Genomic DNA, 26881 nt, shown 5'->3' on the forward strand with positions numbered 1-26881 from the left:
ATATATATGAATGAGTGTGTGTGTCTAAAGGACTGAATTAACTGGTTAGCTGATTTCATTTATAACTCTGAACTTTTGGGATATCTGATTAAAAAAGCCACAGATATCTTAAGAATATATAAGTCTAAAGATATATTTGAATCTAAAAAGCTTACTGCATTACTCACCCCAAGCTGTCAAGTGGAGTTTTTGATTGGTCAGAGTGGGTACAAGTGGGTTTGGTGTGGCCGAGTATGGACTCCTGGTACTTATATGCTCCAAACTAGAACAGATCAGAGGCAGTGGCGTGATCAAACCTGACTCTTCTGCTAGGGAATGAATTAACTTCCTATTTATCGGCTTTTGAAGGAGGAAGGAAATGGAACCAGAAGTCACAAGTCACCATGGTGGTTTTCTTCTCTTTATAGCATTGGGAATGGCTGTCCTCTACAAGTGTATCCAGTGTCTCTCTAACCATTTATATCTCCTGGTCACACAGAAAATAAATAGCCTATTTATGGAGCTGTGTCTACTGGGAGGGCAGCTGAAAGGCTGGAGTAACAGGTCACTCCAGACAACATTGTTTGAGTCTGGTCCTGTGAATGCTCACACACAGGAGTCATTGCTGTGCATATCATTATTCAAATGCTGGGATGAGTGGATTTCCCAGAAGCAATAGCCAGGGTCAGCTTTCCATATGTGAGGGAGTCTAAGAGAATGCTCTACAGCTCACTTGTCCAAACACAAACCACATGCATCTGTTGCAACTGACTCACGACAAGGACATGGCCAGACCAATGGTCCATCTGTCCCATTCATCTGTCCGTGACTATGAGGCCATCAGCTAGTTAGGAGAGGTTGGGAGAGGGGATGTCACCATTGGAGATTACATGAATTAACTTATCTAAATATGGTCACCGAGTGTAGGCTGACTCCGCTAAGTGGAAGGAATGGCCTCTTACCCAAGTTATCCTTAACTTCTAGGCCTGCCTCATCCCAGCTCTATGACTGAGTAGGTCACACATAACCTTTCTGAGAATCTCCAGCCCTGATAACACTGCAATGAGCACACCACAGCCCTGTTGTCAGTGTGAACCGGGGGAATGGAAGTCAGAAATCCTACAGTGTGGCAGGTTCCTGGACACTGGGGTGGTGGGAGCTATCTTAGCATCCCATCTGTTGATGTGTGCCAATCTGGGCTTGGCCACTGTAAAGACTGGGAGCAGAGGATACTGCAGATTACTCCTTCATCTAGAGAACACATTTCGATTATTCAGGAGATTATCCTGATAAGTATTTGCAATGCCCCGTGTGTATATATCATGCATACACACGACTTTTATTTGCTGGTTTTTGAGGGGTTTTCTTGTTGTTGTTGAACAATAATTTTGTCCCACGCTAATCTGGAGTATAACAACTATGCTATGTAGCTCCGTGTGGGCCTTCTATAGGGAAAAAGTGTGGCGGTGTTTGTTTCTCAGTTAACATTGAGACAAAGACTAGAAGCCACACAGTCAAGTGTCTGTGGCTGTCTGAGCTTCAGGTCTTCTGGTTGCTTTCTTCATTCTCTGTGTTTTTCTATCCCTCTTCCTGCCAGCCAGCCTAGCGTGTAGTCAGTCCTCAGAAAATGAATGAAGGGAGCCTTCAAACCCACTGTTTGAATGTCCCTTTTGAAGGCCGTAAGTGGATGCTGTGCTTGTGCTAGGAGTCTGGTGTCCATCAGGCAGAGATCTGCCTTGGCTGGACTCTGGAAGACAGCTAGCAGTAGACAGCCACTAGCAGCTTCCTTGACTGGCTCAGGCGAGCAGTCTTCGCTCAAGCCCGCCTGCCTCCTCTCCAGCCCAGACTTAGAATGAAGTCATTATAAATGGACCTTCCCCTCTGTTCTGGCCAAGGCTGCCAGATTAGCATGGTTGAATGTGAGCAGGGTTGTGGCCGGGGAGGGTGGAGAGAGCCCTCGTCACACAGCCCGTGGTCCCCTCTGTCTGCCACCGAGGTTGTTCCTGCCCTTGCAGCCAGATGAAAGAAGTGCCTTTTGCTAAAGCACAGTACCAATATTTTTCTAATTTGTCCAATAAAATCCTTCCCCCAAACTCCATGTTCGGCTTGGTTTTATCCAGTATTTTCTTTCATCTTGTATGATTTGGGTGTGAATCATGAAATGTCTCCAAAAACAGCTCACCCTAGGAGCCTTACTCAAGCTCACTCAGAAGTCATGCTGCCCTGTGAGGATCAAGGATCCCCTGTCCTGTCAAGTGCCCCCCCTCCCCCCCCACCCCACCCCCACCTCCCACGCCACCCCCCGCCCCACCACCAACTTGTCATTTCCTAATGGCTTCACTGATGTCAAAATGACAGGTTCTTGCTGGGGTTCTGAAGGGACTGTCCTGTACTGCCCTGAGGGCTGAAGTAGCTAACTGCCTTCCATGACAGAGCCAGCACCTGTTCCTGGGAGAGGGGGAGGGGAGGAGTGGAAACTTCACAACAATTGGGAATCAAGTTAGATCCTGAGAAACGCCTCCTGTGGAGGGGCAGGCTTGTGCAACTTCTTGTGGCCTTCACCATCCTTATAGGCAGGCTGAAACTAATTCTATGTGCTGCCAAAATTTCATTTCTTACCATTTTGGTTTTCCTTCTTACTAACGATGTCTCTTAGAATGTTGAGCCCCGGATATATGTCTCTTTCTTTTGCCTATCAAGGGACAGAGAGACAAGCAGCCTCTAATAGGCTGTCTTTAACATGGCCTGTAGTTTTGTTAGGATTTTGGTGATCAGTCTGCCTCTGTATTGTAGAAGATAAGGACATTTAAGCTGACCCCCCCACAAGGAAACCTGGACTGTAGACCTGGTCAGATCCTCAAGGGAATACAAAACAGGTCCCTCCTAGCAGCCACAACAATGGCAGGATTCCACCGGGAACCTTGGGATGACAAAAATCTGGGACTTATTTCCACAAAGCTCATGCTGAAATCAGCCAAAAGCTGTCTGTTCTGTGTCTGCAGGCCAGGAGGTAGGGGAAGACGCTGGGGGGATTATATTATATATGATTCTCTCTCTCTCTCTCTCTCTCTCTCTCTCTCTCTCTCTCTCTCTCAGTCGTTTTAAAATACATTCTCATATATCCTAGACTGTCTTTGAACATCTGATCCTCCCTCTTCTGACTATGTTTTTACACCTGGTTCACGTGGTGCTGGGATGAAACCCAGAGCTTTTTGTATGCTAGGCAAGTTCTCGATCAACTGAACCACACGCCCAGCTCCAGGTTCTATCCCAGATGTAAGTTTACTAATCAGTCATACTAACAGTCATACACTGTTGAAGAGATGGGCAGTGAAGACTGAGGCGTGAACATTTATATGTTTCTGATGTCATTGGAGGTCTTCTACATTCTAGGCCTGTGCAAGGCTACTGGGTTGCACTTTGCTTCAAGGAAGTGAAGATCTGATGGGAAGGGATTACATGTAAATATAGAGACCCGAGGAGACTGGGGAAAGGCAGCTTTGGTCCCTTTGCTTTTGTGGTTGTTACTCTTGGTGTGTCTTTCTGGTGTGTGTTGACTCCTCCTTTGGGAAGGGCACCATCCCAGGTGCTTTTCACGTTCCAGGTGCTTTTCACATGCCGCTGCTTTCATTTGACAGACCCCATGGCGACTCTGGGGCACCTTAGAAGACTCCAGAGGCTCTGGAAGGTTGGAAGGGATAAAGACGGGCAAGATGTAGTTTTAGAAGTTATCCTGGGCAACTTTGAGCAATGGGTTGATAATCTGGGGTGCTCTGTGAATAAGGAAGGCATCACCTATGGAAAGCCAAGGCACTGAGGGGTGATGTGACTTCTCCCAAATCAGATAACTATAAAGTGCCAGAACCAGGAGCCTTGGCCCAGATGCCCAAGATGGGCTAAGTTCACAGTGCTGTGTTGGCTCCTCAGGAAGTGGGTGGCAGAGTGGTTGGAGATCAGGTGTGGCTGAGAGGCCTGGTCTCTGCAGTTCTGTGGATGACTTCCAGGGCAGTTGTGGCACAGTTATAGTTAGAATCAGTCCAGCAGGAACTCAATGTAAGCCACAGGATGAGCTGTGTGTGTTGTTAAAATTTTTCCCAGTAGCCACATCTAAGGAGTAAAGAAGGACACGGGTGAAATCAAGCTTAAGGATAGTATTTTGGCTCATGTATTCAAATCGTTGAGGCTTTAACATATAGTCAACATAAAAATAATCAATACAGCATCTCACATTCTTTCTGTGCTAGTCTGTGAAATCTGATACAGGTTTGACAATTAGAACATGTCTCACTTAGGACCAATATTTCAAGTTCTCAAGAGCCTCATCTAGCCGTGACAACTGCCAGGATTCTACAGGCCTAAGATGTGAACAGACATCTTAGACATTTCTAGAGAACATGGATGAGAATAGTGGACAGTCATGGCTACCCACCCCCTCCCAGACTGCGGCTTGTCTGGCCTCTAATGGGGAAGTGGGATGGCTAGAATTCACAAGAGGCTGGCTGGAAGCCAGAGCAGATGGACTCTCTCCTTTGGTTGGGAAGTACTGACTCTGTCAGCCATGTGGGTTTACTCTGAAACCATGTGGACTTCCTAAACCAAATTGTGCCGCAGTGGGTGGAAGGCATTATCCACACTGGGAGAAGCCGAGGTGTCAGGTTATCCAAATCAGGCTCTTTGGAGGTAAAAATCATCTGGGCTCTCCTGGAAAATTCAGGCTAACTCTCAAACCAGGCCAACTTCTACAGATAACAGTGTCAGCTCCCTTAACTCCTTAGAGGCCTCCACCCTACTGAAATGCAAATGCAGCTAGCTGTTCCAGCCACTGAGTCTTGAGATACCATCCCGGTGTTGCCCCTTGACTGGCCTACTCTATATCATCGTTCTGGTTCTCTGTCTTATGGGTGGTGCATGGACAGTTTATTTTTCCAAGCCCTGTTTGCTGTTGTACAGTGGGCCCCTGTAGAAAGTTATTCAGTACATGGAGTGAGAGGTGGACACGCTAATGAATGTGTTGTTTGGTCCTCCCCTGTGGAACTGACTGGGTCCCCTCATGGTACGTGTAAATATATGTTACACTAATTAGAGGGTGGCTCTAACAGCAGGTGAAGCCGAAGTGAGGTGGAGGCAGCGTTAGGGTTCTTTCCTTGGGCTCACAACCTTCTGAAGTTCTACTAATGGGTTCTGGGAACAGATCCGTGTAATTAGAAAACGTTTACATCATGTGGTGTTCAAGCAGGATCCTTTTAGAATTGTGCCTGTCCTCATGCTTCTTCTGTCTGTTCCTTAGAAATCCCAGGTTCCTCCCTGTCCAACTGCCCTTCTGCCCAGAATCTGATCTTATGTGTGCATGACAAACTCTTCCTCTGGCTCTCGACTCAGTGATCACCTCAGAGAAATACTCTTCTTCCTCAAAGCTCCCCTGCCTCTGTTTGTTTGGGCCACTTGTTGCTAGGACATGCATGTGTGTCTAACTTCTTTGTCGCCCTTTGCTGGGAGGAGGTGCCAGTAGGAAGGATGATACAGATGATGAGAGCCTGGGTACTGTGCTCCTACAATAAATGAGAAATGTGGCTGCCACATGTGCTTTCAGCACTCACTCCCTCCTTATTATGTCAGGGCTTGTGTGGGTTGTCCGGCCCTTCTACCCCGGTCATCCCTCTGCCCTCTGCCCTTCTGTTTGCTGACATCCCACAGATGCTGCTGACTTCAAGCCTGGTACCGGCGAAAGAGTCTGGGGCAGTTAGAGGGATGTTTCTGCTTAGGAAACGTTCATCATACAGTAAAAGTACTCTCCAACAGCAACAGCATGGATGGCCAAGATGACCTCTGGGTATACAACGCATCTTTCTTTCTTTCTCAAGGATGGGTGCCCTGGGGTGCGAGATGGAAAAGGACTGGGGAGACTTCACCGTCTCCCTGAAACTACTGACGTCAGGCAGCTCAGGGATGACCTCTCTCTGGTCTTAGGGGGATACATTCTGCCGACAAAGTCTATCGGGGAGTAGATGGTAGACCATCTTAAAGCGTGAAGCAAATATGCCGATCTTTTTCTCAGAGACTTTGCCCTCCACGCTCGGGCTGCTGATGAACTGAAGGAGACTGCCCAGTAGGTGGCGCGCAGGCATCACTATGTGCCGAGATCCAAGCACACAGTGTACACAGCCCCCAAACAGGGATGAGGAGAAACCCTGCTTAGGCTTGGAGAAAGAATTAAGGGATGCCTAGGAAAAAAAGACTGTATAGCCCCTACAGAGAGATCTGCCTCGTTTTGAAATACATTATTTGGCTAGGGGGACACAAGAGTCTTGCATCTCTGCAGTCTTGCTTTTTTGCTGAAATGCCACAGGCACTGTGGGAACTGACTGGGCTGGGCACTTGAGTAGGAATGCTGCAGCATAGCTCCTGATCTAAGGAATAAAGGGCTTTACTGAGAAAGACTGCATTTTGCCAGGTGGAGCTGAGCTTAGTGCTCCAACTTCCCATACTCCAGCCTGCAGCCTCTCGGTCCTGGGACCAAGTGTGTGCTTGGATACTCGGGTAGTAGATGAGCTATGGGAGTCAATTTCATGTTTTGAATATGTAATGTGCTTTAATAGTACCCTTGGATGCTAGAAGTGGCAAGCAAATGGGATCAGTAATGGCCATGCATCTGCTACCCAAGATGTCAGAAGCCAGGCTCTAAGATAGGCAACCTGCCCAAATTGTCTCATTAAGTTCCAGTAACATTCTGCCTGTTAGCATGTGTCCGAGAGTTCACCTGAGTGTGAGGATCTGCCATGTATGGTTGTAGTTTAAAGAAAAATTAATTAAATATTTGCAGACGAAAAGAGTCTGATACTTGGACCAAGGAGTTTGTCTGTCAAGAAAGACATTTAAGGCAGTTTCACAAAAGTCAAAAATGACTATGGACATGACTTGTCATAATCTTGCTCCTCTGGTTCTGAAGCTGTGTGTGCATCCCTTTTCCTCTTCCAGCGTTTTCTCTGCCCCGGATGCTGATCTGCTGGGAGCATAGAAGTTGTTCTTCATTCTAGTAGCGATGTGGTTGGGGCCAAACTGGCTGTGCCCAAGCTAAACCTATGGACTCTGTCTTTCTCTGTGGCCTTCTTGCTCCAGTCTCCTGTAGCTGTTCCTCCCTCTGTCCTTTCCTGCAGAGTGGGAGAAAAGTCTCCCAACATTTCTAGCTTCAAGGAACCACACCACTATTGGAGTGTCAATCATCCCACCCAAAACTTTCCCAGAGGATGCTCTGTGAAGCCCCACCCCCTGTCAGCTAGCTTACTCTGTCCTTCTCCCTGCTGGGGCCACAAGTGACACAGAAGGAGGGCCAGGTAGGTTATTTCTCTTAAGGTATTAGTCTTCCAGGAAAGAAATCAAAAGAAAAATAGAAGAAGAAAGGGAAAGAGGGAGGGAGGGAGGAAGGAGAGAAGGGCTGTTTATCCATTTCCTTATCCATTTACTGCTGATTCCTTTCTTTGTATCTCATCACAGGAGAAGTAGAAAATTAATTTCCTCATTTTTTTCCCCCAATGAGTTCTTGCTTTGTGCAAACAATTAAGAATCAGTATCTGTTGCTTGCAACCAAAGCAGCCTGACTTGTGTGTTCATGAATCCAAGTACTGGGAACCACTGTTAGCTATGGCTCTGATATCTACACTCAGGGAGTTCAAAGTTTGACCGCCACCTGCTTTAGCCCAACTGCAGTATTGCTCATCTTTGTAGGCTTCTTACAGGGACCACATAGTATGGGTTTCCTACTGCCCAGTAGCTGTCCGAACACACCTGCCAGTCACCGCAGGTAACCAGAGGACACCTGCCAGATTCCTTGCACATAAAGGACTGCTGAGGTGTCTGGTGAAGGAGACGGAAGGGAACAAATGTGGAGAGAGGACCTGGGCACATAGGAGATGGAGCACAGTGAAGACGCTGAATAGGGCAGGCTCCGGGGTGGCAGTACCAACAAGCATCTATGAAAGTGCTCGATGCTGGCTGTGGGTCTCACAGCTGGGGGAGCATGCAGGGAGCTAGCTGGTCTGCAACCTAAAAACTCACAGTCACCTTTCCTGATGCTGTCTAGCAGCAGTTAGGAATAGCGCAGGGGTCGTGGCATGCTTGGAAGAGGGACGTTGCTGCTAGATCCTTCCCTCTCCTCACTTTGTTTCCAGTCCTTCCCACCCCATCCCCTCTCTCCTTCCCTTGTGAGATATGTGCATTAAAAAACCTACTATAGTGTACACTCCTCTAGAAGCCAGGAAAGCAGAATCCTTCCGCTATTTGGTGCTTGCACTCTTATGGAGAAGATATATTTTTTTAAGCTCATAAATAAAAGGATAAACAAAATGCAGCACAGACTTGGAATGTGCTCTGCAAGCAACAACAACAGCAACAAAAAAGACAAAAAAAAAACCCAAAATAAAACAAAAAATACAAAACAAACTAACGACAAAAGAACAAGGGCGTGGGAGAAGAAAGGGAAGGGAGGGGAAGCTACCTACCTGGGTCTCCAGAGACCATGCTCTTAGGTTCCCCATTCACTATAAGCTGAGATCTGGAAGTTGAGGGAGAAATCATATGGACCATGGAGCTCGGGCCCTGCAGAGGAAATAGCATGTGCAAAGACCCTAAGTCCTGGAGATACACAGTATGCCTGGAGTCTGTGCATGGGTTTAGGACAGACTTCTAGAGCAGTTTCCTGGACAGATTCTTACTTGCACCACCAGCTCCTGATGATGCAGTCACCACCGACGCCTCCCCCTCCCCCTCTCCTTCTGTGCATGTTGTATGTATCACAGCTGCTGGCACCTCAATGATGCTCTACTTCCGGAACCTACTGTTCCCAGGCACACAGGAGGCCAGTGTGCTGAGGGATGAGTAGCACCCCTTCTGAGCACAGCTGGACAGTAGACACTCTCTCCCAGGGAACCCAGCTCCTGGGTGTGTGCTCTATGCTGAGTCCCACAGCTCCCCAGGGAAATGAAACACCACTTCCCCCAGTGAGGCCATGCCTGTCTGTGTCCTGCTGTGTTCCTGAAAGTATCTCTCCAGCTCTGGAAGGAAAACCTCGCACTGAGCTTGTCTTGTGGTCTGCTAACTCTTGAAGTCTGCTCTGGACTAGAGCACCACATCAGGCTGAGTGCATGCACCCCAGCATCTCTGCAGACACACAATGGGGCGCCACTTGCTTCCCTCCAGTCTGGGCCTCCTGCCCCTGTGTCCCCATCATACTTTTTTGCTCCTTTGCTCTGGGCATCCAAGCTTGCATATAAGTCTATTGGGCAGCATTGGAAGTCATAAGTAGGCCTCAGAAAGAAATGTGGTTTACAGAGGGGAATTTCTGCTGCTTTATTTTTGGGTGAAATAATTTGATGAGAAAAAGACTCCTCTTTACACTAGGCACACTTTGACCTCTGTTTTACTAGATTAATTTCATATCTAGAATGCCCCATCTTGGATGATAAATTAGCAATAAAAAGCTCATCAAAATGTAATTACAGGCAATGTGTTGAATAATGATCTCTTAAAAATTCCTATAGATTTGTCTGCACCTCCTTTCCCTAGTGAGGGAAATGAGCCTCAGCTGCTAGCTACTAGCCTGGGCCAGGAATGCAAACCCTAGCCATGCTTCCAGGCCGAGACACGTGTGCTGGTTTCTATCACAGCCAATGTCATCTCCTTGATCAATCATGCTGCTCCATGGGCTGCACATCTTTATACAATTTAAAGGACCATCTTCATAGACTCAGAAGACAGGGAAGTAGAAACTCAAGGCAGAATGAAACTCTTCCCTCCTCTATCTGTAGTTCTTTGCTGGGGAGATATTCATTGGTGGTAACTAGGAAGACAATAACAAGCAGGCCAGTGCAGAGAAGCCAGAGCAGCAAGCATGAAAGCTTTCAGAGCTGCAGATTGCAGATTCTAAGTATGTTCCGAACAGGAGCCACCTACAGCTGAGAGAAGAGAGAGGAGTCTTAATGAGGCCAGGTTTCCCCAGGGGTCCTGTCTGCCCTCTCCAGAGAGCTGAGTGGACTAGGTCACCCAGCCCCACCCTCTTGGTATGGAAGGGTTCTGTAAAACCTACAGCTAAATTTGAGGGCAGAATATTCAAATGATCTCACTATGTGAATGGGCACACTTATTTGAATAACTGAAGAATTCAATCATGTGAATGCCAACAATTATTCCTCTTCGTTTACATTTTAGGAAGACCTTGCATCTGAATCCCCATGAGAGCATTAAATTGCTATCTAATTAGCAGTCCCAAATTATATATATTTAAAAGATAATGAAGGGTTTGAAGGCTGTTGGAATAACTGGTTATACATTTAAATGAATCGCTAGAAATTTGTTAGTAATGTGTGGAGTTTTCTTTTATTTCTTGATTCCCTCTTTGAAGTTCAGTAGACCCAACCTCTCAGGGTTAAGTCTGGTAGCAGAAAGATAAAGGCAGATGTTTTTAATTATCGCAACACAAAACTCCCAAATAATTATAAGCAGCTGTCATTTTTACATAATCCTGAATGATAAGACCCAAAGAATGCAAATAAAAGTGCTGGGACCATGGGCTTTGGGGACACAATAATTTAATCCCATCACCCCACTGAAATGATGCCTGCACTTGGTGGAGGAGCCCACTCTTAATATTTTTTTTAGCTTGTACTGACCACATGCAAAGCAAATTTATTTCCAAACATACAACCCAGGTGCCATTTCTACATTCCCTGGGAATGTTTACTGGGTGAAGGCAAACACCCAAACAATTAGATTACCCAGGCAAGAAAACTGGCTGAGCTGGGCAGAGCTTGCATTGAGAGAGATCAGCTTCACCTGCTCCTTTCAACCAGGGATGGGCCTACAGCTGTGCTTGTCCAGGTATCTCCTCCCTCCATTGGTTGGCATCACAGGGTGGGGCCTGGTAGCAGTTCTTTGTCTGATAGCTGCCTTTTTCCCTGGATTAAACTGCACCTGAGTAACATCTACCCAGAAGCAGAAAGGAGATCTGGTCTACCAGCTCCAAGGATAGAGTGCTGAGTTGAGGTCTCAGGTTTGTGGGTTCTTACACCCATCTTTTTCTGGAAGGCCAAGAGGCTCAGAAGAGCAAACACAAAGGACATTTGGCTGAGCCACAGTGACTTCCCCATTCTGATCATTAGCTCTTCGTCACTGTGACAAAAATTTCTAGGGAAAAGCCTTGAAGGGAGGATGTATTTTTGGCTCATGGTTTCAGAGCTTTTAGTCACTGGTCACCTGGCTCTGATCTGGGTGGTGGTAGGATCTGGAGGAACCCAATTGTTTACCTGCCTCATGGTGGCCAGGGAACAGAAGGAAAGGGAAGAAAGCGTTAGTTAGGGACAAGATGTGATCACCAAGAACATGACTCTAATGACCTTCTTCCTTTAGTGAAGCTTGATGTTTTCAAGTCTTTAGAACCTCCCGAAATAGCACAATAAGCTGGGGACCAAGCCTTGGACACAAGCCTGTGGAGGCGTTTCACATCCAGATCATAACATGAACCCAGAGCTGACAAAACCAAAGTCTACTTGGCCAGGTATACAGTTCATAGAAGGCTAAGCTGAAGCCAGGTTCTACAAGAAACCAATCTAAGCCATCAACTAGAAGAAACATGTATACACAGACACACAGAGTCTCTGTCTCTGTCTCTGTCTCTTTCTCTCTGTCTCTTTCTCTCTCTCTCTCTCTCTCTCTCTCTCTCTCTCTCTCTCTCTCTCTCTCTCAAACACACACACACACACACACACACACACACACACACACACACACACACACACACCACACAGGCACAGAGGCACATACATTCTCAGATGCACCAAAAATCCTAAGACCCCTCTGCTCAATTATTCTCAGGCCATTTTATCTTGAGGCAGGACCTGGCTTGGCACACAGTGCAAGCAGAGAGGACTACCCAATGAATGGAGCTTCACCCCGCCCCCACCCCCAGCAGCAGGAAGTATAGACAGATAAGAGAGGAACCAAATTAGGCAAAGGGATTCATTTGAAATACTTTTACGTGTAAAGTGAGGCATTCTTAAGTGTTCTTATCACTTCCCAGAAATGTGAGAGCTTCAGAGTACCGTGTGTCCTGAATAGCAGAGATAGTGAAATAGCATGATTCTCTTGGAACCTCCAGGTCCCCAGCTGTACTCCAAGAAGGGATTTTGGGGAGGCACAGAGAGAGGCTTTGGCATTATCTGACTCATAGTTCTGTAGCAGGTTCAGTATTAATATGGTTTAGATTGCCCTTATAAGGTGTCCATGCTTACCCTGGCTCATACAGCCATATCAGTGTGTGTGTGTGTGTGTGTGTGTGTGTGTGTGTGTGTGTGTGTGTGTATGTGTGTGTGTGTGTGTGTGTGTGTGTGTGTGTAAGGGCAAGATTTTTCAATGACTTGATCATCATAAACACAACTGTCTCCTCTGTTGTACCATCGTCCCCTTCCTGTACCATCAAGGCACACTCGGTCAGAGACTGGACAACCACCTCCGTTTTAGAACGGGGCTCTTCCCCAGCACACATCTCTCCAGAGAGCAGAGCCGTAACTGACACCTCTGAAGTGTCAGCTCTGCTGCGGTCAGATGTGTGACCTTGGATGTGTTACTAAAGTCTTTAGGCCTCAATTTTCTCCACTGAAAAAATGAGAACAAAAAGAATGCCTCCTGCGAGGATTATAATGTGGGATTAATGAGCAAATGCTCCTGGATGCCCACAGCAACCCAGGCATGTAGTCACCTTTAGGCAGGTATCGGTGGAGTGAATCCTTACACCAACATGCTCACTCCGCTGTTGGCTGCTGTTTCCGGGAGAGCCTACCCTCGGCCAGGCAATTCCCAGGCACTGCACACCCAATGGCCCACGAATAATAGCTGCGTTCTCTAAGATGCTTAGGAGCCCATGTAGGAAGCTAGCAAATAAGCTGGACCCCTGTATTATATAGTGGGGCTACCCTGAGAGGTTGAGATAACAGGGGAAGTTTTCACTGACCCTGTCTAGACCCAGTTCACACAGGAGTACATCTCACCTGAGTCCATAGGGATCCGAGAGATTGACCACTTGACTCACAGTTGGAGTCAAGGGTGTGAGGAGAAGGTAGGTTGACATGTGTCTAGACCAGAAGGTAACGGCAATGATGACTCTTTCAGCAGCTTGTTCTGTCTAGGAGGGGAGTATGAAGGAAGGATGTGGTCAAAATTGCCAGAGTAGCAGAGGCCACACGACAGGGCTTACAAAAGGCTGGAATAGTAAGTGTCATCCTACAGAGTGAGAGGGGTCTGTACCAAGCACTGGCATGTTCTAGCTTTGGTTGTAGAAGAATCTTCAGTCTGAACCCAGGGGGTGGGTTAGAGGCGAAGAACCCAGGCAAGGAGACTGCTTTGCGGCCACTTATCCAGGGGGGAGCATTTCCTTGGCAGTTGACAGTAAGCTGATGGCCTGCCTGATGTGACTCACCTTCAAAGCACTCAGAAGCCAGAAGCAATCCATGGATGTGGCAGCTTGCTTCACTGGCCCACTGGCCCATTCCCATTCTCTCACCCCAGCCCTGGCCACATTTCCACGGCCACAGGGAATGAAAGACTATTTGAACTCAGCCAACCTTGCAGGGGACCTTGGCTTTTCTGTGAGTCATAAATCACATCAGAAATCTCCTGGGTTTATTCGGCCCACCATGTATCCAAAAACATTTGTAAAGAGCTACATCACTCTAATTGGCACTGGCACACACACGTGCGCGCGCGCACACACACACACACACACACACTCAACAAAACCCAACCCTTTTTCTTGGTCACCAGGCCAGTGGGACTGGGAGAGGCACTGATGGATAAAAACCTGTCCAGGTTGGAGGTCAGAACGTGGCTAGGGCAGAGAGCATATGTTAGGCAAGGTGCCACATGTTCATTCATGTTTCATGTTCTCAGAGAGGTCTGAAACAAGGACCACCCAGGTGAGAAAGGAGAGAGCCTCTAGCTGGAAGGATCGAGGAAAAACTCATAGAAAGGGATGTCCAGAGGGGTGGATCCTTTTGTGCACACCCTTCCTTCTCAGGGAGTGGTAGCAATTTTAGCAGGAAACAAAAGCCCAAAGGAAGCTGCCATCCAGTATTCCCAGATATCCGAGATCCAAGTCTCACACTCACAGACACAGGCCTATCTGGTGAAGGTGGCATTTTGACAAGACTGTTAGTACAACGCATCGGTGAGGTGATGGTGCTTGGCGTGGAAGGAAGGATCTCTTTGCAGTCCCCGTGCAGCATCCGTCTATTGCTTCATTTAGAGAGGCATTTGGTAGTAGTAGTGTTCCCGTGTTTATCAGACTCCTCTGGACTTTGAGAGTTCTCTAGGTTCTCACTCTGGGCCCCACAAGTAGATATGATGAGAGTTCTCTTCCCAGTGGCAAACTGGGGAGAAGCATAGGAATGTGGGCATCCAGGACTGACCACCAGGAGAAATTAGCCACACCCTGAACTCACTCCAGCAAATGACAGCCCTGACAGCCGCTGCTCCCTGAGGAAGGCCAGTTTAGCTCCAGGGCACATTGCTACTAGCTTGGGATCTTCCTTATGTGAATAAGGAAATCTGTTTTCTTTGCCATTGCAACTCTAGGATCCATTTGCTGTGCCTGATTAGACCCCTTTAAAATGGTGTGACAGCTGAACGTACCCTGGGGTCTTCGGATATCATTAATGCAGTCATGGAAAACGTCGAATAAAATTCAGTAAATTAGACAAAAAAAAAGTTACTTGCTAGATATCACAGATAAGCTTCCAAATTACAGGGGTTCTCTTGGCCCTAGATAGGATCTCCTAATGGCACGGTGGTATGTGAAAATGTTCCTGAAGTAGGATTTGGAAGAAGCCACGCCCCCATCCAGGAGCCGAGTGCAGCTCTCAGGAACTCGGAACTCATTTACAAGGCCCTCTTGCATTTACCTTTAGACAGGCTTTTGTCTCAAAGTATCCTGATGTCTTGGAGACGACGTCCCCCAGGTGCTAGCTGCGCCCTTAATTGGCATGCCACACTGTCTTGTCTTTTCTCCTAGCAGCTGTCTGTCCTCACTGACACCCCCACTTCCTTCACCAGACCTGGCGTGGCCCCTCACCCCCAGTGTCGAATCCTTGCCCTTGTCCCTTTGGCTGGCACACAGTTTCCTTCCTGTCAAGCTACTGAGCACATTTTAATGTGTCTGACGAGCTTGTGGTAACCAGACAGACTGGCTTCTTGAGAATTAAGTTTAATCCAGCCATGGTACAGTAAGCCACGTTTGACCTACAAAACCATGGCAGGGCCAGGCCACCACCTCCCCACACACAGTGTGTGACTCATGGCTTCTAGGAGGACACTGATTAAGATAAAGGTCATTTGGGTTTTCAAAGCAGCCTCTTAATTGTTGCCTTTTTTTTTTTTTTTTTTAAACATCCAAGCCATTTTAGTTGTACAGCCATCAAAAGGATTTTGTAATCAAACTACAGGAGAGCACATAGAACTTTTCATCTTCTAGACACTTAAAAACATTAATTAACAAGGGCAGCGTGCCTCTGAGGAAGAGGAAAAGGCCCCGTCTGGACATGCCCCACTGCCCCTCTCCAAACTCCCTGCTACTATGGGACACACCCTCATGGCCCTGGGTTTAGGCTTCTCATCTTCCCAGGCCTTGTAGAATTTTGTCTCCAGTGTAGACACATGGGAATTTATGCCAGGACATGATGCATGTGTCATGCAGGTATGCATGTGTCTTGGTGAGGGGAGTACAGGCTACTGTGGAGTCACACAGCATGGGGGGCAGCATGACGTTGGTGGGAATTCCAGTGCAAACGCTCTTCTCTTCTAGTCTTGTAGCCATTGTCTGAGGTCCTGAGAGGAATCACGGTGAAGTCACATAGGAACAGTTAACTGGGCCCAGGTGCAACCCTGACTCCTTGACATCCCCACTGTGTGGTCTTCTTCATCTAAAATGTCACTGGGCACTAGGGCCAGTGTCAAAGGACAGTCACTCTGCCAGAGGCCTGTGCATAGCCTCCACTTTGGCGCAGAGGAGAATGCGCCCGCTGGGATTTACCTTCCAGAAGGCTCTACCACCAAGACTATCATCTGTTCAGGCAGAGATGGCCACCTGCACAGAGGGCCAAGTTACCGAGGTAGAGGACCGCTCCAGTGGGGAACTCAGACATCAGGTGGAGTTGATCTGCTTCTCAGTTCCATTAGCCCCGTCACCAAGGGATCTGGCTCTGATTTTCCATCTATGAAATCCTTCACTGGGCTTGGGAGGATTTGGCAAGATACAGACAGTAGTTAGCACAGTGCCTAGCCCTAGACATGTTCTGTGGAGAATAATGAGTGGGCAGCAAAGAGTGGGGTGGGCAGTCATGTGGACAGAGCAGACTGGCTGTGTGTTTTATGAGTTCCTGGTTGGGGAAGTAACGAACTTTGGAAGCTGAGAGCAGAAAGTGCTTTCGAGTACTCTTTGGAAAAGACTGCAGTGTGACCTCCGAGTATGGGTGGGGAGAATAGTGTTTTTAATTGCTGCCCTGTTTTCATCCCAAGTTTTCTACAAGCAATTATCACACAAAGAATTAGGAAAAAAAATAGTGAGAGAAACAGAAAGTATTTAAGTCATTTAGATGGTGACATTTGTTGATAGTCCCCATTGTTGCTAATCTCTAAGAGAGCTGGGACTGACAGTAGCCATGGGCTCCAACTCCTGCAGATCGTCCCTATGGAAACGTTGATTTGCCACTGGCAGGCTGGAATCCCACTATGACAGTGTAGGGCAAGGGGCATCGCTCTGCCACAAGCAGGCATGTTCTTCCCTCGGCCTTGAGAAAAGGCCACCAATGCAGATTGAAGTTTCCCTTTAAGCAGTTTACATTCATATTAAGAACCAGTTTCTCCTGTGAGCACAGTCACTGGGGATGAGCACTGTGTGACACAAGTGTCGTACTTTGGAAACCAGCCATGGCATCTGTGGTCATATTAACATTGGCCAAGGGAGCGAATGTTTAGGCTACATTTGTTAGAATCTATGATGTTCCGGGCTCTGTGCTCAGCCACATTTATTTTTGGTGCTTCTCAAGGCATCTCTGGGAATTGAGGGCTGAAATTTCTATCTAGTGAGGAGAACAGTGAGGTTCAGAAACATGCACAGCTAGCCCTGGATCATGAGCATGTAGGCTTGACGGGGATCTGCGCCTTGCTCCTAGGCCCTAGCTTTTAGCTCTCCCCCACCCCCAACAGCCTACCTTGATATAGTTTGAGCCATATTAATAGTGAGCTGTGACCAAGAACTTGAAGGTAGGTGCTGGTCCTCATGGGGCAGTTTTTCCAGGTCTTACTGAGACTCACTGTGCCTGGCACAGGGGCTGAGAAGTATTTGGCATCCATTAAGATGTGGGTATGTGTAGGTGAACAGAAAATGAATAGATGATTGAGTATCCACAGGAGAAAAAGATGCCCATGTCTCTGCTGAAATAGTCTCTTCAGGCTTAGAGAGGAGAGGAGAGAATGGAGACCTTTACCAGAGGAAGGTCATGCCTGCCTGGAGACAGAAACATCCTTCTAGATGACTGGCTCCATGTTGACCGTCTCCTCATCCAGATGGCACTGTCCTAGGCATGGCGTCTTCCTCCCCATCTCCTTCCTCCCTTTCTTCCAGCAGTCTGTAGGGCATGTGTTTTTGATCAATTAGCCCATGCTGTATGTGTTTCATGGAGGCCATAGGCATAGGTGTGGATGGTGCCCTTGGGTCTTTCCCAAAGGGACACTGGAGAAGCAAAGCCACTGTCATTTTCTTTAAATCAGAATGGCCACACCTTGGCTCACCTCACGGTGCTTCCAAAGCCAGTTTGCAGGTGACACAGAAGGACTTTGATCCAGACCACTAAATACTGAGCTTCAAGCAAGCCCCTGGGTAGTTCTGGCTTGCTCCAAAGATGGGTGTCTTCCTGTCCCATCACCCTAGCCACTGGCTTGTTTGTCTGCTCACCACATCTGGCCTTTATTTGAAGCTCCACCTCCAAGTATTTCATAGCACACAATAGCTTTTCTTATTAAATTCTCCTGGACATTTTTTTTTTCATAAAACAGGCACCAAAAGCTGCAGGCCTACCTTTGCCTCTGAAAGTCTGTTTGTAACCCTTTGGAAACTGTTTGCAATTCGCTAACCACATTTTCAAAGGAAGTTACAGATTATAGATATACTAACAATTGCCATGTAAATGCCTGGCACCATAACAGTGTCCTGAAGAACAAGGAGGGGGAGTTGGGGAGCCAGGCCTGGGATTTGTCCCACCCAAAGGCTGCATGGGGGGAGGGGAGAGCCAATCCCAGTGTGGGGAAGTCTAGAGCTTAACTATTTGGCTGTTGCTTGGAGGAGGCATGGAGGGAAAGTATATGGAGCTGAGTTCTGCTCAGACACAGTAGTACATCTTGGTAGGTGGCAAGGTATTTTGTAAATCAAATATTCCTAAATAATCATTAAAGTAACAGAGTCTGTAAATATTTCACATAAAATGTACTTTTAAAAAGTAGTGCATTGGACTGGAGAGATGGCTCCGTGGTTGAAAGTGCCTACTACTCTTGTAGAGACCCAGGTGTGGCTGACGGTGCCCATGTTAGGCATCTTACAACTGCCTTCCACTCCAATTTCAGTAAATTCCACACACTCTTCTGGCCTCTGTGAACTCCTGTACACATGCGGTGCACATGAACTCAGACAGACATGCACATACACATAAAAATAATAAATAAATGGTCTTCAAAAGTAGTTCACTTTTAAAGCGAAGGGAAGGCATTAAATGTGCACAGTCTGACCACCTGCTGTTGGAAACACCAGGCAGGATTATTTTTAGGAGAAAGGTGTAGTATAGGCTGATGTGGTGGTGCACACTTTTAATGCCCGCCTTTGGGAGGTGGGTAGGTGTCTGAAGACAATGTGGTCTACATAGTTCCGGGCCAGCCAGGACTACCAGTGATACCCTGTCTCCAAAAGGGAAGGGAGCAATTTGGGAACCATACACTGACATACCCAAAGGGGCAAAGATTTCAGGTGCACTGGGTCCAGACACACACACACACACACACACACACATACACACACACACGTCTTCAGGACTATCATCTTCAGTTTCCTCTGCTTTCTCTGTACTGGCTTCCTTGCCAGGAGGACTCAAAGTAGTGCTCAAGGTGGCCATGATACACCCCAAGCTCACGTCTCACAGGTTTAGCAATGCTGGTGCATGGAGAACCCCTTTTCTGGAACAATGCAGGAAAGCATCCAAGGTGGAGTCTTTTGAGTCTTTTAGGTTGTTGTAGGCTATGTCCCCATCTGTGAACTAATTCCTATGTCCTGAAATGATGGGAGCCTTCCCCATATTGTCAGGCCCTTTACCAGTCTCTGACCCAGCACAATGGTACCATCACTAGAGCCACATTTCTAGGAGTTTTTAAGGCAAGAAAACATGGACACTTATCCTTGAAAATATGTGAAATGGGTGTGGCCACTGCATGGGTAAGGGAGCTTCCTTCCTGGCCTGCCGAGCTTTCTTAATGGGGAAAAGATATTGTCAGGTTTGGAGTCAATTTGTTGACTACCATTGGTTTCTTTCAGCTATGTGATAGCCTGCTAAATTTTCCTTTTCTAACCTGAAGGAATCCCTGGGCTTCGTTGATGCTGAAGTTCTAACATTCGCCTGTTCATAAGAACATGTTTCAGGGGTTGGAGAGGTGGCTCAGAGGTTAAGAACACGGCTTGCTCTTCCAAAGGTCCTGAGTTCAATTCCCAGCAACCACATGGTGGCTCACAACCATCTGTAATGAGATCCGGTGCCCTCTTCTGGCCTGCAGAGATATGTGCAGACAGAACACTATACATAATAAATAAATAAATTAAAAAAAGATTACATAAAAAAAAGAACGTGTTTCAGACCCATTGCACATACTTAGTTCAGCAGACATTATGGAGGAGCCTTCATCAAAGGGAGCTTCTGAGGGAGTAACTTTCCCTCCAGTTTCCTTCAGTGAGGTTGACTTACAAGATCTTGCACAATGTAGCAATGGATAGACCAACCCGCCGGGAGATCTTTTACTCTCACTCTCTGATGTCTCATAGTTCCCCTTTGTTTTTGAGACAGGATCTCACTCTCGAGCTCAGGCTGGTCTGAAACTTACTCAGTAGCCCAACTTCGCCTGGAAATCATGGCAGCCTGTACCTTATCCTAATGAGCCACTGTGCTCAACTCTCTGTTTCTTGAATAGACTTTTGGTATATTGGCTTGAGTTTCCTGAATGGTGATAAAAGAAAACGAAAGGCTGGAGATGTGCCTCATGTGGTAGAGGGCTTGCCTAGAATGTGCAAATCCCTGGGTTTAATCCCCAGCCCCACAGAAACTGTGCACAATGGTGCCAGTCTGTATGTTTAGCACTTAGAAGGCAGAGGCAGGGGATCAGAAATTCAAAGTCATCCTCAACTGCATAGCCAATGCAAGATCAGTTTGGATTACTACTCCAAAAAAAGAGAAAAAAAAAGTCTATTGACATTTAGGGATAGTAAAATTTCAAGGATTTTCAACTGGTTCGCTCTTGTCTAGGTCACCTCCAAAAAGCCGGGTACCTTAGAACATATCCAAATATTTCTGTCAAGAGAATCTGGAGTCCCAACTTGTCCCACACATTCCAGAGGGAGACAGTTGATCGCAATTGTATGATACCACCATCTTCAAGAAACCCATCCTGCCTGTGGCTTGTAGCACAGTGGCAGAGTTACTGAGGTACCTTTCCTTTTGAGGAATGAGGTAATGCCCAACTCTGGGCAAAGAGTCAGGTCTGGCTGGGTTAAGCAGCTGTGTGCTGCCTGGGGTGAGATGCCAAGGTGGAGAACCATTTTGCCTGCTCCAGCTGGTGCGCTGCTCTATCCCCACTTTGCAGCTCACTGGGAAAGCCTGGCACAGCCCAGTGGCTTGCTTAGCATAACAGATCCAGTGTAATGTGGGTAAGGGCAATGCCTCTGTACTCTTTTCTTCAGACGAAAACCTGTGCATACTGTGAAGATGAAGATGCATTTGGTATGTAGGACCTCGGAGTCAGTTTAAATTTAACAGAGGCTGAACTAACATGAGGCTTCCACAGAGACACTAAGGCAGAGGCTAGCAGTCGGGGAGGTGCCCTTCCCCCATACTGGCTGTCATATTTGACTCATTTCGTTTGTTACTTAGCTGTCAGAGCCCATTTTCCTAGCTGTGGGATGGGCGATAATGGAGGCACAATTGAAGGAGGGATGCTCCAAGTAAGTGCATGGGAAGAGAAGAATAATGCTTACCTAACTTCCTATCTTTGGTGCCTTACACTTGGCATGTGTATGGTATATTATGTATTTGCCATGGACATGTGCATGTGTACATGCAGATATAAGTGTATGTATGTACACGTGCATCCTGGAGCCAGAGGTCTACATCAAGTATCTTCCTCATCTTTCTCTACTTATTTTTTTAAGGCAGGGTCTCCCACAGAATCTGGAGCTCACCAGTGACGAGACTGGCTGGTCAAAGAGCTCCCGTGATCTGCCTGTCTCTGTCCCCACACTTAGTACCAGGGTCACAGATGCACTGCATCTGCCTTTTACATGAGTTCTGGGGATCTGAATTCAAGTTCTTACGCTGGCATGGCAGGCAGCTTACCACCTCCATAGCCCCCAGGGCTTTATGTCGTCAAGGTATCCAATGTGTGTGTCCTGAGTAAATGAATAAAGGAACAGTTTTCAGTGACTAAAGGGAGAATTCCTTCTACCGAAGTAAAACAAAAGAACAGTTCAGAGCCATTAAAAGGCAACCCAAGCATCTGTGAAAGTACGCCTTTGATGTTCAAGTTGTGGGCTGCGTGAGTTTTTTTGAGAATGGTTCTTTCTGAAATAGGACTAGAAGCCAGTGGTCTCTGTAGCTGAGGTTCATTAAGCCTGTCAGACTCTGTCTTCCCACAGGGAAGTTCCTGGGTCCTAGCACCCTAAGTGCCTCCCCTGTGATTCTTGCCCATGACTCAGACCCATACCTCTCCCTCCTCCTTCCCTCCAGTAACTTCTGCTTTTAGCAAGACTGGCTTGCCCAGCTCCCATGCACACAGGAACTTTCCCTAACAGGCTCCAACTGCTAATCTGCTATCGTTTACAGTGGCTTCCGAGGGAACCCACTTTCCTTCCTCTTCATCTGGAGTGGATCTGATGTCATAAAAGTGACTGTGGATGGTGAATGTCTTGTTAATTGGAAACCTCAGAGAAGTGAGTGAAGGCGTGGTAGCCTTCTTGGGTGGTGGTAGCGGAGGGGACTTTCTAGAGATGGTGCAGGATCCCCACAATGCAGTTGGCAAGGACTAAAGAGTACAGGAGCAACGTTGTTTGAGTTTGACATTGTTTGGTACCACCATGATGTGAGAATCACCTGTTCTGGCCACTGTCCCCTTGGTTGCACTGAGGTCCACTTTAGACTTGTTTGGATCTAAACAGGCAAAGGCTTCTTCTTGTGTCGGGGGTACCTTTAGGAACTTCATCTGCAACTACCAATCAGTGTCCAAAACGGCAAGTGGGAGTCTTAAAACATGTAGACTGACCCTGCATCTCACTTAGTTTTATTATTTAATCACAAGGGGACTGAGACAAGGAGCAGAAAAGGAAGCAGGTACATCTCTGTGCATGTATTTTGTATACATGTACGACTTTGTTAGTGTACTGTGAACATTACCTTCCAAACTTGTAAAGTGCTTGCTTATCCTTAGCCTGCAGCAGAGGGCAGACTTTCCTACCTAATAAACACCCCAATAACCAACAGTAAAGGCCTTGAGACACACAAACATCCAGACACAAGAATGTCCGGTCGATAAAACGGTACACTTGCTGGGTGACTAACACCAGTGATTTAGGGGGGAAAATGTAAAACCATTCCCCAGTTATTAATGCACTCATCAGCTTTTCCAGAGAAATGCCCTAATGGCCCTTAAATCTGGCAGCGATTCCCAGTACTCACATCTACTCCAGGTGAAGGAGCTGTGCTTAGCTCTGTGCTGCCATGGCCGGTAGCAAGTAGAAGGTCTGTGAGCTAGCAAAGTGTTCTCAGGATGCTGAGACCATGTCCAACCATGGCAATCCAAGTTTTGTTTCTCAGCAAAGGATCCTGGAGGAGATTTGAGACAGGAAGTGTATGAAGCTCTGGGGAAAGGACAAGATGTTTATAAATGTGTGTAGGAAGCACTTTCCTCTGTCATAAAGGGCTGGGTTCACCAGCTTTTTAATAGAGATGGGTCTCCCCACCCTTCACATATTTATTGCATCCAAGGGTAGGATAAATATTCTTTGCACCTGGCATTTTAGAGCCAAGGAATTCTGTATGCAAATTCATGCCAAGCCAAGAATTGACCTTTATGTTCTCCAACTTGGAGGAAACATTTACAGCAAGGTCTGTCATTAAAATGCTAATAGTATCACCCACGGGGTTTATCACCGGTAGCTGCTGTTTACTCACAGTCCTTATCCAGGAAACAGGCCCTAGGAGGGTAAAGATGCCCTGGTCGATGAGTTCATGGCCATTTGTTTGTCTTTCTCTTCTTCCCTATGCTAGTATGAGGAAGGAAAAAAGCGGAGGAAACCTAACTACAGTAGTGTGGACCTCTCCGAAGTAGAGTGGGAAGACCGGGATGATGTGGTAAGTGACCCTTTTCAAGCCTCATGGGTGAGGGCTCTGTTGGCTACACAGGATACCCCAGGAGCTGGTGCAGAGGGCTATGGAGACAACAGACCTTTCTGCTGTAGTTGGAGTTGTGTAACTCTCCAGCCAGTCAACCGGGCCAGTTGCGCAGTCTGCTGAACCTTTGCCCAGTGGGCTCTGGTTTCCCCTGCAGCTGATTATCCCACCTCGTGCTGAGTAAAAACTGTCAGGACTTGCCTTACCATCTTCAGAGAATTCTGGCTGGGCCACAGGAGACCCAGGAACTGCAAGGTCAGGGTGTCTTACAGGCCAGTAAGACAGGCTCCCAGATAGACAGAACCAACTTGTCAGGTCTCCACGGACACAACTCTTGTTTCTAAAGAGCAGCAGAGGGGTTTGGCAGCCTCACACCCCCAGCTGTACCCCCAGTCCCATCCCCATTTCCTGTGCCTCCGCCCTTCCCATGGGATGTTGAGGGCCGCCATTTGACCTCCCAGACTGTCTCCTCAAGCTTTATAGAAACAGGGCCAGCATCACATCTCTTCTGTTGCTGTTTTCCTTCTTGTCATATCCTCTGCTCCCTGAGTGCTCTCAGCTAGCAGAAAGCCCAGGTCTTTCTCCCTTGCCTGTAAAATGCAAGAACCGTATCCGTTACAGAAATTTAGCCCAGCCCCTTCTGATTAAGACAAGAATAAAGTTACCATTTGATAAAAGCTCCTGCCTCCTCCACTCTTTGTGCCTACTTGTCACTGCTCTGACACCATGTGACGTCAAGGACCTGGAAGACTTTGATGTCTTCTGTTGCTCAAGCATTGTGACCAGGATCCTGGTGGGTTCTTGGAATAAACCGCACCAGCCCCAGTGTGGACAGCTACACGGCCCGGATTCAGATCTCACCTGTGTGGAGGCTCTCTGTCTCTAGTGTGTCACCATGCAGGCTGTATCTCGTGGCTGTCTTCCCAGATGATCTAAGGATTAAACATATTGATAGATTGAAAGATTTTTTTTTTTTAAAAAAGTGCTTACACCATTGTGTGGCTATGCGAGGGTTCTGTGAATGGGCCCTCTGGGTTTCCCATTATGGTTCTTTGCAGAGTAACTTCTACTTCTTCATCTTCCAACTTCACCTTTTTCCATGCTCTCTTTTGACCTCACCGGACCCCTTCTTTTTCTTTCCCGGAAATGTTGAACCTTACCATAGACATGATTCTTCATCTTTTCTGCTGTGATCACTGGAGATGACCAACTTGATCATATTAACTTTTACTTGCCAAGTCCCCACTCTCAGGGGCTGACACACTCACCCCCCTTCACCTGCAACTTGCTTGTTCATCTCACTGTTATTGCCCCTGGGCCCGAGCTGGTGTTTTTGTGAGTGGACATCTCCTTTTGCTATTCATGGTTCAGAAATGCTTTATAGCTCCTTACCACATTTTCCTTTATGACTGGAGTTTCAAGTATCAGATTCCCACTGTGTCCTTCACTGTCATCTGAGTCAAGGGCTAGGTTCTGTGTTCCTACTCTCAGAGTTACCATGTCTCAAATCAGGCCAATAGTCTTCTTATGTACAAATTGGTCTCTGGCTGTCTTTTGTTTGGGTACCTTATGACAAGAAGCCCAAGGAATTTGAAATGTTGAGCTCCTTCAATAGTGATGTGTTTGACATAGGGAAACCCAAACTACCATCTCTCCTGTGTGCCAATCATTGGAGAATTTTGGAATCAGTGAAAAACATTCTTATGTGTTGCACATAGAGGCCTACATACCCACATGCTGTTGGAGAAGCTTGTAAAGAAGTAACGAAGGACAGGTTTCAGATCAAAATGTGTAAAGGACCAAGGAAGCGGAGCTTTCTGGGCAGAAGCAGTGAAGTAGACCTGGCTGCAGAGAACCTGAATGGAGAATCCTGCTTCTCATGAACAGCAAGGCTCTTTGTACAATTTAATGAGCACATTTATAGCATAGGCCCCGCATACTTCCAAAAATGATGTAATATCACACATATCATTTGCATAAGATTTGCAAAAATGGTCTGGCCAAAATTAAAGGGGGCTGAAAGGATGGCTCAGTTTGTAAGTGCTTGTTGTACAAGCATAGAGGATCTGAGGTTGATCCCCAGCACCCTCGTAAAAACCTGCATGGGGATGGTGCAATTCCAGTTGTAATTTCTATACTGGGGATGGAGAGGTTAGGCTCGCCCCAGGGTTTGTGCCCTAAATCCCAGCAAGAGATCCTGTCCAAAACTCATTGTGGATAATTTCTGAGGAACAAAACCCATCTTTAAAGTCTGGCTTCCACCTTCCATACACATTCACACCCACTCAGATATACATATATCTATATACATGTGTACCTAGACAAACATACATACACACATACAAACACACACACAAGAGAAAAATAGACCATATAGAGGAGTGTGCATGGGACTTCTGTTGCCACTATAGGATAAGCTAGGTATCATGTCAATTCCTGTGAAATGACAGATATTTGGGGGACCCATGTGTCAGCAGTGGACTTTAAAATACACATGATCCAATCTGAGTCACCAGTGAGAATCACCTCTGGGAAAGAAAAATTGTATTAATTTTTTTAAAAAAATAGTGTGCCTTCTTCCTTTCCTCCCTCCAGCCCCTCCCATGTCCCCCCCAACTCTCAAGTTGATAGTCTCTTTTTCTTTGATTGTTGCTGTTATTGTGTGTGTGTGTGTGTGTGTGTGTGTGTGTAAACGTGTGTATGCATAAATACATATAAATACAAGTTGATGAGTCTGTTTTTGTTGTTTGTGTGAATATGGTTTCAGGGCTGAAATTCCTGGACATGGCTAAAGGAATTAGGATGATTTTCAGTTTGGTCTTATTACGTTTTAGTCATTGCTAAACTATTCCACAGTGAACATAATTATTTCTATAAATAGAGAGAGCTCCTATAAGTAACAATAGCTACCAAATAAGGAACTTTCCTTGTCCGTGGTACCACCTTCAGTGTTATAAGGGATGAGTTTATTTATTCCTCATTGCAATCCTGTCAAGTATCTGTCTCTATTTTACAGTTAAGGAAACTGAGGCAGAGCAATTACGTCACAGTCCAAAGGCACGCATCAGGCTATCTGCTCCCTTAAACTGTGTCCTTGACACACCCACTTTAGTGTGCATTCGAAAAAGCCCTAGAGTTCCAGAGTCCCCGAAGATTCCATTTGGCACCTCACA

The 26881-nt window shown here is 46.8% G+C and overlaps 1 protein-coding gene across 2 annotated transcripts in view; it reads left to right on the forward strand.

The window, feature by feature from the left end:
* Nucleotides 1–26881, forward strand: part of Cacna2d3 (calcium voltage-gated channel auxiliary subunit alpha2delta 3) — an 844638-nt gene that overhangs the window by 648801 nt on the left and 168956 nt on the right. For both annotated transcript variants that reach the window (XM_052733778.1, XM_052733779.1), the window contains one exon: nucleotides 23586–23669. In XM_052733778.1, coding sequence (XP_052589738.1) covers nucleotides 23586–23669 — 84 coding nt within the window. The remainder of the gene's footprint in view (nucleotides 1–23585; nucleotides 23670–26881) is intronic.

Source organism: Peromyscus californicus, unplaced genomic scaffold (assembly GCF_007827085.1).
Source record: "Peromyscus californicus insignis strain IS unplaced genomic scaffold, ASM782708v3 Scaffold_12__1_contigs__length_115047231, whole genome shotgun sequence".
In the NCBI taxonomy this organism is placed as follows: Eukaryota; Metazoa; Chordata; class Mammalia; order Rodentia; family Cricetidae; genus Peromyscus; species Peromyscus californicus.